The sequence below is a fragment of the Centruroides sculpturatus genome, unplaced genomic scaffold (assembly GCF_000671375.1).
Source record: "Centruroides sculpturatus isolate CEXI.00-Female unplaced genomic scaffold, Cexi_2.0 scaffold1680, whole genome shotgun sequence".
Classification (NCBI taxonomy): Eukaryota; Metazoa; Arthropoda; class Arachnida; order Scorpiones; family Buthidae; genus Centruroides; species Centruroides sculpturatus.
The window spans coordinates 9,170-23,975 of record NW_019385913.1 but is presented as its reverse complement, the minus strand read 5'-3'; the positions used below and the strand labels follow the sequence as shown (position 1 = coordinate 23,975).

Here is a 14,806-nt window from a genome sequence, read left to right as displayed (position 1 = left end):
CTCTGGATATTGATTTCTGCATGCTCTGTACTTCAAAATTACCTGTCAATTTAATGATGTCTTCCACCCATTATACTGTATATATACAATAAATATGATTCTGCTATTTGGTTTCTTTCTTGGTGTAGCATTTTTAATGGCCGGCAGTGTATATAAAGCAATAGCTGGCTGAATGCCGTAGCAGAGGTGTACCTATGCCATGGGTGTAGGAGTTGTCCCTAGCCTATGTTGTGAATAACTGCTTATAGTTATATCTAAAGTTTAAATACATCTGGAAGCAAAGAATTGCTTGGATGTCCGGCTGGCATAACTGACAAGTGCACTGCACAGTAAGTGGAAGTTGCAAGTTCAAGTCCCACTCCAGGCTAGTTCTTTTTTTCCAGACAGCTCTAAATTATTTAATAAATTATAAAAAATTATAATTATTAATTTAGATAAGAGATGGCACCTAACATCTATAAAAACAAATTTATAGCCAGATTAATTATGACAATTGTTCGGTTGAGTATTCTTACTAGACCCCCAATATGAGTGGTAAGAATATTACTTTTACATTTTCATGATGTAAATGTGTTGGATGTCCTGGAACATTTTTCTGTCAATAACTTCATGGGTTCTTTTTCTTTGTGTAAGTTTCAGTATCAGGTTTAAAACACTAGTAAAAACAAATCCTTGGATTTCTCATATTCCAGTTCTATATTGCTGTTGGATTTAAAATCTGCTATTATTAATCATGCTTTATCATACAATCATCTGATAATGCATTATAGCAAAAAAGAGTAATATTATTCAATCTTTGGCTATCTTAAAATCCTTCAGTTAGTTCTTCAGAAAAAGATTCATTTCATCAGATGTATAAGAGTCTTCCCAAATGATTTTAGTAACTTTCAAAACACTTTTCATTAGCTGTTGATGTTATGTAAACATAGCTAAAGTAGATTATTTAAAATTTTTGAATCATCTCTTCCTTTCAAATGAATATTGGATAGCATTGACATTATTTTAGCTTATTTCACATTGCATAGCTTTATAGTCATTCTCTTTTGCATGTTATTCTCTATCCATATCATAAATGCTTTCTTCATCATCTCTCTTGTTGTATTTTATACATAATACCGAGGTGTTGTGCAATAATCCATTATATTGTAGATCAGAAAAAAAAAATTTGATAAAAGTAATATTTGAATCTGTAACTTCAGGGTGATAGTCAAGCACTTTCTCACTTGGTTTTGCTGCTATTGACACTGTCAATACAACACAATACATAAAGAATATGGAAAACTCTAAATCAATTTTTCTTGCAAATGCTTGAGAGTTGCATTGTGTGCCTTTGCCATAGTTTACTGGGATAGTATTATGATATATATTAAGCTTGGCAAAATTGGAGGGAACCCATCCCAATAGTCCACTTATAAGTATACAAGAGGACTACTGGGATGCTACTTGCATGCAAACAATTTGTGCAAAATTTTTATAATATACATTTTATGTAGTAGGCCTTAAAAGTAAAAATAATCTTCTGATCAGTGGCATAATATTCTTACTATCTATAATAAACGTGCCAAAGCCCAATAGGTTGATACTCAACCAAGCAATCACCATAATTAATCAGAATATAAATTTGCTATTATTAATAATTATAATGTTTAATAATTTATTAAATAATTTAGAACCGTCTGGAATAAAAGAACTAGCCTGGAGCAGGACTTAAACCTGCAACTTCTGCCTACCATGCGGTGTGCTTGCCAGTTAAGCCACCCAGACCTCCAAGCAATTCTTTGCTTCCAGATGTAGTTAAACTTTAAATATAACCATGCACAGTTACTCACGGAACCGGATGGGGACGACTCCTATGCCCACAGCCTAAGTACACCTCCACTATGACACTCAGCCAGTTATCGCTTAACCCGGTATGGTAACACTGCTGGCCGTTAAAATTGCTACACCATGAAGGCAGCACGAAACAAACACAAAATTTGCATGAAATGTTCAACATGCTGGAATATGCAAATGATTAGCATTTCAACGCATGCTCACAAAGCAGGTAGGAGTAAGGCCACCAGCAGTCTGTATAAAAGGGAAGATTGTAAGCTGGTTTCTCATATAGAAATNAGCTGGAATAAATGAATGAGTTATGCCATGTGTTGATTACTGTGCTACATTGCAGTTTTTTAAACAGATAATTGTAATATATTATATTTCAGTGAAAATAACTAATTGATCATTGATAATTACCATATTTACTTGAATCTAAGATGTAACTTAATTTCTACATGCATCATTCATGGATATTTTTAAATGGACAAGACAAATTTATGTCATATAAAGTTTGTTGAGTTATACTGTATATTACTGTCTTCATGATATCAAAATTGAGAACCTCTTCACTTGTTGTGTTAGGCTGTTCTGAATCAACACTTGTTTTAATCATGTTCCTGAATATTACTTTTAGTTTACTTATCAACACTGGATTCAATTTTACATCTTTCCACATGCAATCATATTCGATCATACTTGGTGCCATTTAAAGTATTGGAAATACAACATTTCTTGAAAGAGTGTTGTGCATCTTTTTCTGGGATTGAGCTATGTTAAACTTTTAAATATTTTCTATTGCAAATATTGGTCTAATAAAATCATTAAAATGATGCAATGGAATTAGTGATAGAGAAATAAGATGCATGGCACTAGAGACCCATTATGTATGTATGTATGTATGTTTGTTTGTTTTGATTTGATATAATACATTATAACCTATTACATCAAATTAAGATGCAGCTCATTTTCTGAAATACTAAAATCTAAAAAAACTGCATCTTACATTCAAGTAAATATGGTACTACAATCAATCACAAATAGACTAAACACACTCCAATAACCTTAAAACAGCAAAAAATTTAATAACTATAATGTTTTCAATTGTTTTTAATGATCTTCCTCAAGTATAATATGCAATGAAATGCTATACATTATTTAAAATGCCAACATTCTAGAACATAAATTTTAAATGCTGCAATAGGACCATTAACCGATCATAAAAAGAACAGACAACTATGAAGTAATTTAAAAAATAATTACACTGTAACAAAGTAAAATCAATACATATAACTACAATAAATACAAAAATAAAGAAAATAAAAAACATTGGTTTTTGTACCTTAACAGTCCACACAATTTTTGTCATTGGGCTACAAGTCACTTTCTTGTCAAGTATTCATGAAGGGACTTCCAGGCCACCAAAAGAGAGTTGACATCCCTGAAGTTGATAGAACAACCTTGTCAAAGTCTTGTAAATTTGGAAGGTATATATGTCTGTGGCTTCCCATTTTTTGTATAATTCTAGCCAGGTTTCACTTGACCTTTGTAGATCTGATAGGTGATAGCATTGACTGCTAAGGCAGTGGCCGGGTTGAATTTTCTGATGTTATCCTGGTGCTCCTTTAAATGCTGTTGTAGGGATCTTAGAGTGACCCAACGTAGAAGAGGTCATATGTTTACACTATTCCATTAATGGATCAGAGGTTGACACCTGGACCTGCATCATGTCCAGAGAATCCTTATCATTTCTCAGCATTCTGTAAATGGTTCTGTTTTTCCTATACACAATGTTATGCCCTTATAAGGCTTAATAATAAGGCTTAGCCCCCTTAACCCTTGAAGATGTTCCATGGGGAGAGGTGTAGTTAATGATTAAGTGTTCTATCTGTGAATCAATCCTGGAACAATCCATTTTTTGTTGGAAAGTATCAATGAGTGCTTTAATGGTCTTATGCTTATAGCCAAATTGTACACCAAGGGACACAATATGGTCGAATTCCTTTATTCTATTATGGATATCTGTGCAGTGTGTGAAGGTCTTCCTGATCAAAGCCCTAAATGCTGCCAGTTTATAGTTGAGTTGGATTGTAGGAAGAACAAAGAATTGTAGGATGGCTTCCTGGACATTACACTTTGGAATGGTAGTATCATTACAGGCAAATGCCTGTGATGATACTATCATTCGTAAGTGTAATGTCCAGAAAATGAGCCTCTGTATCACTTTCTTGTTCCAATTCCAGTATGAGACTTTGTAGGGATTGCTATTAATCTCATCAATAAAGTTATATGTTAGGACATTTTTTCCAGATAATGAGAATGAAAATTACAGATGTTGGAAGTATACCATGATAAGATAGAAGACTAGGTATTTAAGAAACATTTCACACAGAACACCAGAAATAGGGCTTCCCATCAGGACACCTCTGCTATGTACAGTACAGTACAAGTACATATGTGGTAAATGGTGCTGTTTCTCCTATTATTAAATTATTTGTTACTAAATTTAGTTGTTAAATTTTTTGCTGTGTTTTAAGGTTATTTGACTGTGTTTACTATACTTGGCAGCTGTGAATTAGTTATAAATAGGCTTTTCCAATATTTTCCCTGCTGCCCACCTATCTTAGTGCCACTCCAGTAATTACTGATGGTAGTTCCCAAAGTGGAGGGTATTGTCTGCTTTCAGAGCCAATGCTTTTCAACAAATTTTCATTTTAAGTGATTTTTTTTTGACCATGTTAAACTGAGGAACAATTTGAGGATTATTTTGACTCAGTTGGCAATCAAAACCCCATATCTTCATTTCCTAAAATTTTACAAGAGCTTTACAAAAGTTTGCTGCCTTGAAACAGGGTTTCGAGGCAGCAAACTTTTGAGTACAAGGTTGCAACTTTTTGATAATGTCAGAAAGAGTGCTTAAAAGATGCACATCGCTTATGAGGTTTTGACAGTATAAAGAAAATGACTATACAACATATTAATACAGGCAATGAAAACCACATTTTTATCAGCATTATACAGGATGATCCAAAAATCAATTAAAATTTGAAAAGGCCATATTTCAGTGAATTTTTGGTGTGTGATAATGTGATTAATGTGAAAATGTATAGAATCACTGGGTTTCATCCAGAAAAGTGCCAGAATTAGTTTTAATTATGTCCACCAGGTAAAACTTTGATCCATAACAACATTAAGAACCACATCATAGCAAATGTCAGTGTGGCATACTTCATTGTTATGGATGGCCTAAAGATAAGTAACAACATTGAGGATAGCAAGAAACAGCATTTCTCGAAGTATGAGTATTATTGATACTGCCCATCGTATAGTCTTTTTGCCCAAAGTCATTGGCAATACTATCTCTGTAAACCTGTGATTTCAGGTAGCTCCATAACCAAAAATCACAGAGCATCAGGTCTGGAAATCTAGGTGGCTGCTGATTCTGAAAGTGTCAGCTTACCACTTGTTTCTCTCCAAAAGATGATAGTAACAGTTGTTTCAAAGGAGAAGCAACATGGGATGGTTTCCCATCCTGTATGAATGTCATGACATTCAATTCTTGCCTTTCCTCCAAATTAGTGTGCTGACCTGTGATAGTGACAGTTTCAAAAGCAGACACCTTTCTAATGTAATTCTTCTTAATGTACTGAAGGACTTAAAATTACTTTCAATTGACAATTTTCTGGGAAAAACCCTCATGATTCTATGCATTTCCATGCTAATCTCATTATCATGTGCCAAAAATTCACTGAAAGTGATTGCTTAAATGTTTACTGACTTTTAGATCACCCTTATATAGTTTTTCAATAATCTGACTCAACTTTTGTTACATTTGTAATTGATGTAAATACCATATTTACTCGCATATAAGACAAGGTTTTTATTCATTTTTCACTGCTTGAAAAACCTAGGTCGTCCTATACGCGTGAGCGAAGAAATCTTTGCATTTTTGCAATAATTTTTGTGAACTGTGTATTTGCATTTTTTACCAGATGCTCACCTTCTGCTGTTTAAAAACAAAAGTATTTTATCTGTGTCATTTGAATCATTCTTGTGTATTGTCAGGAGTAAAGATGAATAGCAATAAGAACAAAGCTTTTGAATTGAATTTCAAATTGAAATTTCAAAATCACATGGGAGCCAGATATAAGTTTTAATTCATTTCCACATGAAAACATGATTATTCAGAAATCAGAATTCAAAGAAACTCATAAGTGTAATTGACGGAGAGTGGATTCAACTGTTAAGAATTGGCAAAAAATGGTTCCCAATTGTCCAGCTTTACATGAACTAATTATGTTGTCGATTTTACAAGATTTTTCCTTAAAGTTTAAAATGCCACTAATTTTTGCAGGACAATGTGTGCATTTACATTCATTTGATATTTTATTCGTGATTAAACGAAATAAAATTAGAATTGTATTAATAAATCTAATTTTCTTTATTTTGATCTTTAAAGTCACACCTTGTACTATATGTGAGTAAATACGGTAGTTTCTATAGAAATACATATATATATATATATACTTACTGGATTGATGCAAAAGTTTCTGGAATTTTCTATAGCTCTGTAATACAGATCCACCAACTGATGGTCTGGCACCAGACAAAATTATCAGAGGGGAACTTGAAATTCTCACAGCCACAGATGACATTGTGTGTAGGGTGCGGTGCACTTACTTAAAATATAACAAGCACAGTGTAAATAATGTTAGTTCATTTTGTTAAAATTTAACATTAGCTATGGAAGTAAGAGAGATGAGAGAGCATCAATGATAGTATCAAACATAAACATCAGTCTATATCAATTTAAAGGTAAAGTAGAACTGTTATAAAAAAATGAACAGTGGTGTTTGAGGGCAGAAGCTGTATGACAACTTTAAATCATAAATATTTGAAGAACTAAAAACAAATATTAAATGTAATTAAAAAGTTTAGTAAAGTTTCTAGCAACCCCTGGTATATTTTCCACACTTGAGAGATGTATAATTAGTGGATTAGAAGTACAGTATGTTGATTGATTGAATTAACGTTGTTATGTATATGTGACCATGGTTAGTCCAGCAAAATAATTCATCTGTCAAGGGTTCCAGAAATTTGGTGTGTGCCTGTACAACATTTGAATAAATTATTTTTTAATATAAATACTAAAATTATAATTATTATAAAATAACCACCCCTCATTGTTTCGCAATAATAATTGTTATTGGTAACTATCACTTATTAAATTATTTTTACTTTCCTAGCTGCAACAGAGGGAAAGTATGGCAATCGGTCAAAAAATGACCCCCTCCAAGATTTTTACATTTTTCGACTTCGTATTTCTTGACTTTGAAGGTATACTAAAAATTTCAGGGGTAATTTCTTTCTCTCTGTGTTTGTGTGGAGGCACGATTTTGTTCACTTTTAAGCTTTAATAACTCCTGTGCTTTTTGTCGAAAATTTCTGAAATTTTGCAGGGAGGTTTGTTTATTAGGGGCATCGATGCTATTAAATTTCGGTAGTTAGAGGTCGAGGGTGGGGAGATAATGGGGATCGTGTGTATCTCCAATAAGGTAGAACTTAATGACTTAGTTATTAGTAGCATTTACAACTTTTATAAAACTCATCCTGACCCTCAAAATTGAGCATTTTGCCATTTTATAATAATTTATTTAAAAACTTTTCACATTTTTAACTGTGATAACAGATGGCGCCTCCAAAATTTGAAATGTTGCCGGGAAAATTGTGTAACTCATTGCTAGTGTATTTGTTTTTGATATAAAATAATTGTCATTACATTCAAGCACTTTTTCTCTATCAATTGGGCAAGTCACGGATTCCTGTCAAATAAAACTTGGGCCGTTTTGAGTCTAAATCTGCAAGTTTGCTTTTCATCTCTCTCTCTCGTCAGCAAACTGCTTACTGTGCCAGAAGAGATGGTAGTCAGATGGTTAATGTCTGAGCTATATGTGGTTGTGAGGTTCTCCGTCAACCCTAGATCAAGCGGTTTTCTTCTGGGTCAACCTTGACACGTGCAGTCTTGCATTGTCACAAAAAAAGCATGATTTTCATCTGTGTCCGCATAGGGTGGATGACATCAACCAAGCATTGCAGCCGAGCGCAGTAGGAAGTTAGTGGTATTCCACGGATACATCTCACAACAAACTGGTCCACAAACATTCCACTAAATATACGGCATAACTTTGCGCCGATGCAATTCCTGTCTGGCACTATCCGTGCTGTCTGTCCACAGCCTTATGCACTAAGTTGGCATACAGGCACCATTTTTCATCAGCTATAATGATGATTTTATACCAAATTGATAATTCAGAGATAAAATTCGCACCTGTATGCAAATTTGGTCACGTGAAAGCATTGGCTAACTTGAGATATTTAAAAAGTTGGTATCCCCACAAAATATGTTTTCTGTTTGTTCGTTTTCATTTACGGCAACGCAACATTTGGGCGTCTGCCTAGGAGGAATGCTTTCAAGAGGTTTTTTAAGGGTAACTGGTCCCTATTCGGGCGTTACAGGCGTGGAGAAACCCGGAAAATTCCACGTGACCAGCCCGTCCTGACCAAGTGCGAACCCACGACCAAACTCCCAGTGTTCAGGGAATGGAACCACTTGGCCACTGGTGGGCCAGAAATATATTTTAGATTGTATACCTCAGATCTCTTCATTTACATACCCTACAAGGAACTTCTAGATGCCATCCGTCAGAGAACGGTTTTGAATATTTTAAAGAGATGGAGAAAATTCTAGAAATTTTTGCATCAACCTAATATTTTCAAATTTAATTGCAAATATTTGTGGGGGAAAAAATGTCAAACTTATGATACCTTGTTTCCCCTATAATAATATAATATGAATTGCTTTGCAAAACTTGATTTTTATATGTTTTTTATTAACTTTACCTGGACAGACGACATAGTGCATTTCTGTGAACAAAATGCGTTTTTTTTAATTAGTTTTTAATTGATGCTGAAAAAACTTTTTTACAATTATCATTAGTCCAAATTTTTTTGGAATTCTTATGGAAAACAAGTTTATCTTCTCAGAAAATGCCTATTCATTTTATTCTAATTCCATTTCAAAAAGAAAATGATTAAAAAATGCCCAGGCAAAAAGCAGCTGCTTGATATTTTTAAATCTTGATTTGATAAAACAATAAAGGAGTATCGAAAATAATTTTGTTTCGATTAAGCATCGTACTAAATGCACTAAAATATTTAATAGTTAAATATTCCTACGTTAATACAAAGTCGTCGTTCAGTATTTAGTTGCATCACAAATGCAAACGTTTGACATATAATAGAATCTTATGAATATTTTCTATTTTAATTTAAACGGATGATAGATTTCTTATTAAAAAATCACAATTAGGTAATGTTTAAATGCACAGTCGCACTACTTAGACTTATTTTGGACAACTGATCGTGACACTCGTATTCTTCGCTTTCTAGAAGAGACTAATCTCCGCTTTTGCTTTGCTTCTGCCACAATCCAGAGTATTTTTATAGAGCACTTTATACTGAACTCTTAAAATCGAGATCACAGAATTAAATCAGAGAAATCACAAGAATGTGTTTCGAAAAGATAAAAAGTGCACTTGAGAAAAAATCCGATTTACATATTTCCGAAGAAATCCTGTCGCGTACACGGTAAGTAAAAGGTAGAAGGTAGGCTTCGGTTAAAAGTAAGTTTTGAAGAAAAGATCCATTTAGTACGATTTTCTAACCATTCTTATCGTTCGTCCCCAATCGCAGTTATAACAATAGCCCAAGTTCGATTATACTAGGCCAATTACTATAAACTAATGTTATGTAGTGTTTTCGAACCGACCGATTACGATAACATTATCCGCGATTATAATAGCCGGATTCCACCGCACGGCGATATCTACAAAACAGTATTTCGGTTTGCCAGGGCCGGGTACGTATTAATACTATCCGATCTGGTTTTTGTCGGGCTGTTCCGTACGTACTGTACGCAATACTTAATAGACATCGTTTTATTTCGAATACATTTTGACGGAAGAAATTATGTTTTAGTGTTCCAAATGTAAAGAGTACTTCCTCGGAGTTCCCACTAACGGACATCAATGTTATCGTCTTATGTTTTTGGATAAAGAGTACTGCTTCGATCCAAATACTCAAGGTAAGTTCTCGGCTTAGTATTTTTATATACGTTTGAAAGTCAGGCGGAAATAGTATAATATGGTTATTTTGCAGAGGAATGTAATAGGAAACCCAGTCCTCTTCTTCGGGGGAGAACGGTGTTCTTCGCGGTGCAACCTAGATACATGAACGTGGACATCCGCGTCATCGTTGACGTGACGGAAGGCGGTGCCGATTTCTATCTGTCTTACAAAGAAGACACCTTTGTGGTGGACGTCAACAAGACGACGGGAATTCACTACATCACGTTCGACAGAGTGTCGGGAATCGAGGTAGGAACCGCTTTAGAGAAAAACGAATTGCATCAGACGAATTTGGCCATCAAGGACAGAAAAGTGGGGAAGCGAGAGGCTCCGTCGGACGACATCAACGGCGATCTGGCCAACGATTCTTCTCCCTCTCCGTCTCCTCCGCTGAAACTACGAGAGAGTAGGGCCAAAGGCCTGACCACTTATATAACCATTACCGACGCGCAGGAATTTCTGCGCGTTCGCAATCTGCAGAACAGATTGGTCATAACCATTCCGCAGGGAGTTTATGACCTGAGGATGACGCGATTTCACATGGTGATCCACGGCGTGGGAAGTAAGACTTCCGACGTCACCTACGGCAGTCTGTTCTTCAGACAAGACCAGACCAGAATCGACCTCTTCGTCTTCTTCTCCGTCTTCTTCTCGTGTTTCTTCCTGTTCCTGGCCATCTGCGTGGTCATCTGGAAAGTCAAGCAGGCCTTCGACGTGCGCCGGGCCAGACGTCTACACGCGGCCGAGATGAAGCACATGGCCAGTCGGCCCTTCGCCCGGATCGTGGCCGTCATCGAGGAGGAAATGGACGACTACGATTTCTACCCCTATTCCCCCAATAACTATCGGAAGAAACACAAACACAAGGGCCACCCGGGCCGAGACTCGCCCAAAGTGTACGGCGACGACAGATACGGCACCAGACCCGTGGCCGTGGAACCCGTCTCCGACGGAATCGCGGCTCTGGCCACCGTCCTGGTCCAACTTCCGGGAGGACTGAGCGCGCCCGTTAGACTCAGTCTGGGCACCGCCCTCATCACCGTCAGGGGACTGTCTTCGCACGGGAACATGGGCATTAGGGCACCCAGGCGCAGGAGAACCAGTCACATCACTCTCTGATAGTAGTAGTAACTCTGTGATAGTTGTACAGTTTCCGGAACTCTTTTGTACCCGTGTACGTACGTGTAAAATATTTGTACGCGTGCCCGGCGGCAACTTAATGGTTATTCATTTATTATATAAAAAATATGTATATAATTGTGGTTGTGAACGACCGGCGATGGCGTCGGTGTGCTACCGGAGCACGGTGTGGTTAATATTTTGTTAGAAGTACTCGACTTTTTGCATTACGGAAAGAGAGAGAGAGAGAGAGAAAGAGAAGTGCGTGTTTTATGGGAAAAGTTAAAATTGAAATATATATTTTAAATTCTAGTTACGATACGAAATCGTTATGTTCCTATTTGTACATATTGTTCCTCGTATTTGCTCACCTCTCGTCGACGACTGCGGAATTCGTTGCCCGCCACTCCGACTTTCCACTTTTTTTTAACACTGCGGTTATTTATTAGGGCAAAGAAAGCGCCGGCTCGGACCATTGCGCATGGTAACCGTGCCCGACAACTACCTCACGTGTCTAACGGAATACCCCTTCTAGTCGTAGGGAGAACGTCCCGTCCGCTGGCAAAGTGCAAATTCTATTTTGTTTTAGTACCTGCATTACTTTCTGCCGAGCCCATTCGGGTGGGCATCCCGGCCGACTGCAGTTTCTTTATTTCGGACGGGCGACGAGGGGTGTACTGCGTACGTGGAACCCTTTATTTCACGGTTTAAAACCCAGCAATAAACCCGGAAGAGCGTGACGCTATTTTTGCCGGCGGCGCAGTCGTCGATCTTTCTTGCATTTGGCAGCATTTGTATATATAAAAAAGGACTGTGATGATTTGTGCGCAAACGAGAACGCCAATGGATCGTACGGCCGTGCGGGACACCTTTAAATTATCGTCGTATCGAAATTTAAGCATATAAATAATTGTACTTCCAGTAATAATAATAATAATAATAAGCAGAATTAGTTTTAAAGTTAGGAATTAAAAATCGACATAAAGTACGAATCTAAGTGGAATGTTTACGACAAATAAGAAATTATAGTATAGGAAAGTAATAAAACGAATCGAAAATATGTAAAAATACATGTTAAATATTATTTTCTTACCGTATATTGTTATTTTTTTTAATGCTTATGTATTTTAGTTTTACTGAATCTCTTCCTTCTAAATTCGTCGGTCGTCACTTTACCCATTTGTTTCGTCCGGAAGTATTTAATTGGTTAAGAAGTAACGATTGTTAAATCTGTTCGGAACCCGTTTAAGACACGGTGTAAAACATTTGATGCCTCTCGTGTAGCTAAACAAAAGAAATATATATATATGAAGCTGAGCTTTTTCCGTGTAAATATCCGAATTGTATGAATGTTCGCTTTATCGTATAACAGGGAAATAAAGTTACGATTCGAGGCTTCCGACATTACCTTGTGTTTCACTCTGGCCAATAAAACGTTCTTTAACTCTGACCCTTTTTAACTTCTTTTGGCGACGAAAACCTGGATATAAACCCAGTCTTTCAGGATCTGATTTCCGGTGTCGATAATTTACTATTTAAATTTCGGATGCGACTTTTATTTGGAAAATTATTAAAAATTAATCACTCGACCGTCAACCATTCGTAAAAATCGGCTGCAGACTTACCGACCGTCTGAGACTCCGTAAAGATTTCGTCCCCACCTTCCGCCTTACCGGTCGTCCGTAAACCGCGTGGCGCCACTTTTGGTCAAATTTAACCCCCCTCGTCACGCGTCGCATTTTTCAAACCCCCATTAATATAATGTCGAACTCCTTTTTTAGGGCTTTGGCGTTTTTATTCCTGTTCCGATAACCGTAGTGGGTGGCATTCGAGGGAGTTTGCCGCGTCCGCGCACGCCATGCTCTTTATTCCGCCACTCCCGAGTGGAAGGAATAAAAAAGCAATGCCTGCGTGCTTGTATTATACGAGATCCACCCATAACCCAAATTGTACGTTTAGTAACCGGGTCAAGGCGCGCTTTTATCGCCCGACCGGCTTAGTGCTAACTGCCGTTCGATGCGTGTTTTATCCAAATACGTTAGATATACTTGAAATTTTGCCAGAGTAAAGGACCGATCTTTGGATATGGGATAACTTATTAAACGACCGATGGTATCGGGCAAATTTCTCGGTGAGTAGTTCATTTCAATTACTGTAAATATTTTCGGTAAAACTTTAGGTAATAGTGTATACTTAATTTACCATATTAAAATATAAGGGACAGCCCACCGCTCTGGGGACCCGGGCTCGAATCCGAACGGGTCGAAAAATCCTCAGGAATTTTTCGGGGGGTGGACCGCTCGGACATGTCGGGGCCCCGGCCCTCACCACCCGGCAGCCCCATTGTGGGCCTGGCCGAACCCATAATGGGCTTGCAAAAAGAGGCCTTCCTAGTGCCCACAGGGTGGAAAGATTTTTTAAAAATATAAAATATATATAAATTGCCATTTTAACCATAATTTTAATATATTTAAACTCGTTTCAAAACAATAAAATTAATACCTCCAAACATATTTGTGTTTTTGTTAAAAGGCGTCGAAGTAATAGTCTATTAGAAATAATATCTCGATAACTTGTAATAAAATAATATGAAGATTACATGAAACTATGATTTCGTTTTTTCAGAACATCGAGAGAATAATTATATGTAAATTATTAACAAAAATGTTCAGTGCTGTGAAGTAACCGGTTGAAAATATGACTGTAGGAACTTACCATTTTTAGTCTTCCAAAAGACGTATTACGAGCAGGGTGGTTGGAGAAAATTTTGGTGGAGTAGGCCTAAAGAATTCCATTGTATGCATCGATCGTTTTGTATCAGACGATTCCGGAAAAATAAGTATGTAGTGAAAGCTGAAGTAAAAACAATACAGTAGAGTCTCGATAACCCGGCAGTCCGGATAACTCGGCCACATCCTGGCAGGGCAAAAAAATCCTTAGTTAATTAATTTTCATTATAGACAGCTTTATGCCTCATAAAGTATTTTTCTGAGGTCTGTCTTATCAGGTAAATTACTGTACACAGTGTATTCATTAATTTTCATTTTCATGTAGTAAAGACTCTATGCCTTCATACTATATTGAATACATGCCATATTGTTAGGAAATTCCTTAATACAGACACTGACACTGACACACTTCTTTAATTTTAGTTTTGTTTTGGTTGCTATGCCTTGACTCTGGTCCGGCATAGTACACAGCCGCCGGTGTGTACCGAGTATAATCCACTAAACCCAACATAATAATAATAATAATAATAACATTATCCAACATGTTAAACAACACGCATTATGGTTACAATATCAGACATGAAAAAACAACACAGTTTACGCTGTCGCATCTCTTGTACATGGACGACATAAAACTTTATGCATCCACACAGAAACAACTTCATCAACTCCTACAAATTACACATTCATACACCAAGGACATACAAATGGAGTTTGGCTTAGACAAATGCAAAAAACTACACATAGAAAAAGGAATCCTGAAGAAAGANTAGAAGTTTGACAATGGTGTTTGGATAGTGGAATCATGCTCGACATTCCAAACACAATTGTCAAACTTCTAGGCTTACAGGAAAGCAGCACTGAACGTCCAACATACATGTTTTCACATTTAAAACTTCAGCCTCAATTTTGCTAATATAAGTATTTTGAACTTACTAAAGATCCTACATTTGTTTT

At 36.6% G+C, this 14,806-nt stretch overlaps 1 protein-coding gene across 1 annotated transcript in view; it reads left to right on the top strand.

Moving 5' to 3' along the window:
- The window catches only part of LOC111612543 (multiple epidermal growth factor-like domains protein 8), a 136,763-nt gene extending 124,193 nt beyond the window's left edge, over nucleotides 1-12,570 (top strand). Inside the window, exons 40-41 of the mRNA XM_023353773.1 lie at nucleotides 9,853-9,958; nucleotides 10,033-12,570. Coding sequence (XP_023209541.1) covers nucleotides 9,853-9,958; nucleotides 10,033-11,120 — 1,194 coding nt within the window. The 3' untranslated portion in view covers nucleotides 11,121-12,570. The remainder of the gene's footprint in view (nucleotides 1-9,852; nucleotides 9,959-10,032) is intronic.
- The last annotated feature ends 2,236 nt before the right edge of the window (nucleotides 12,571-14,806 follow it).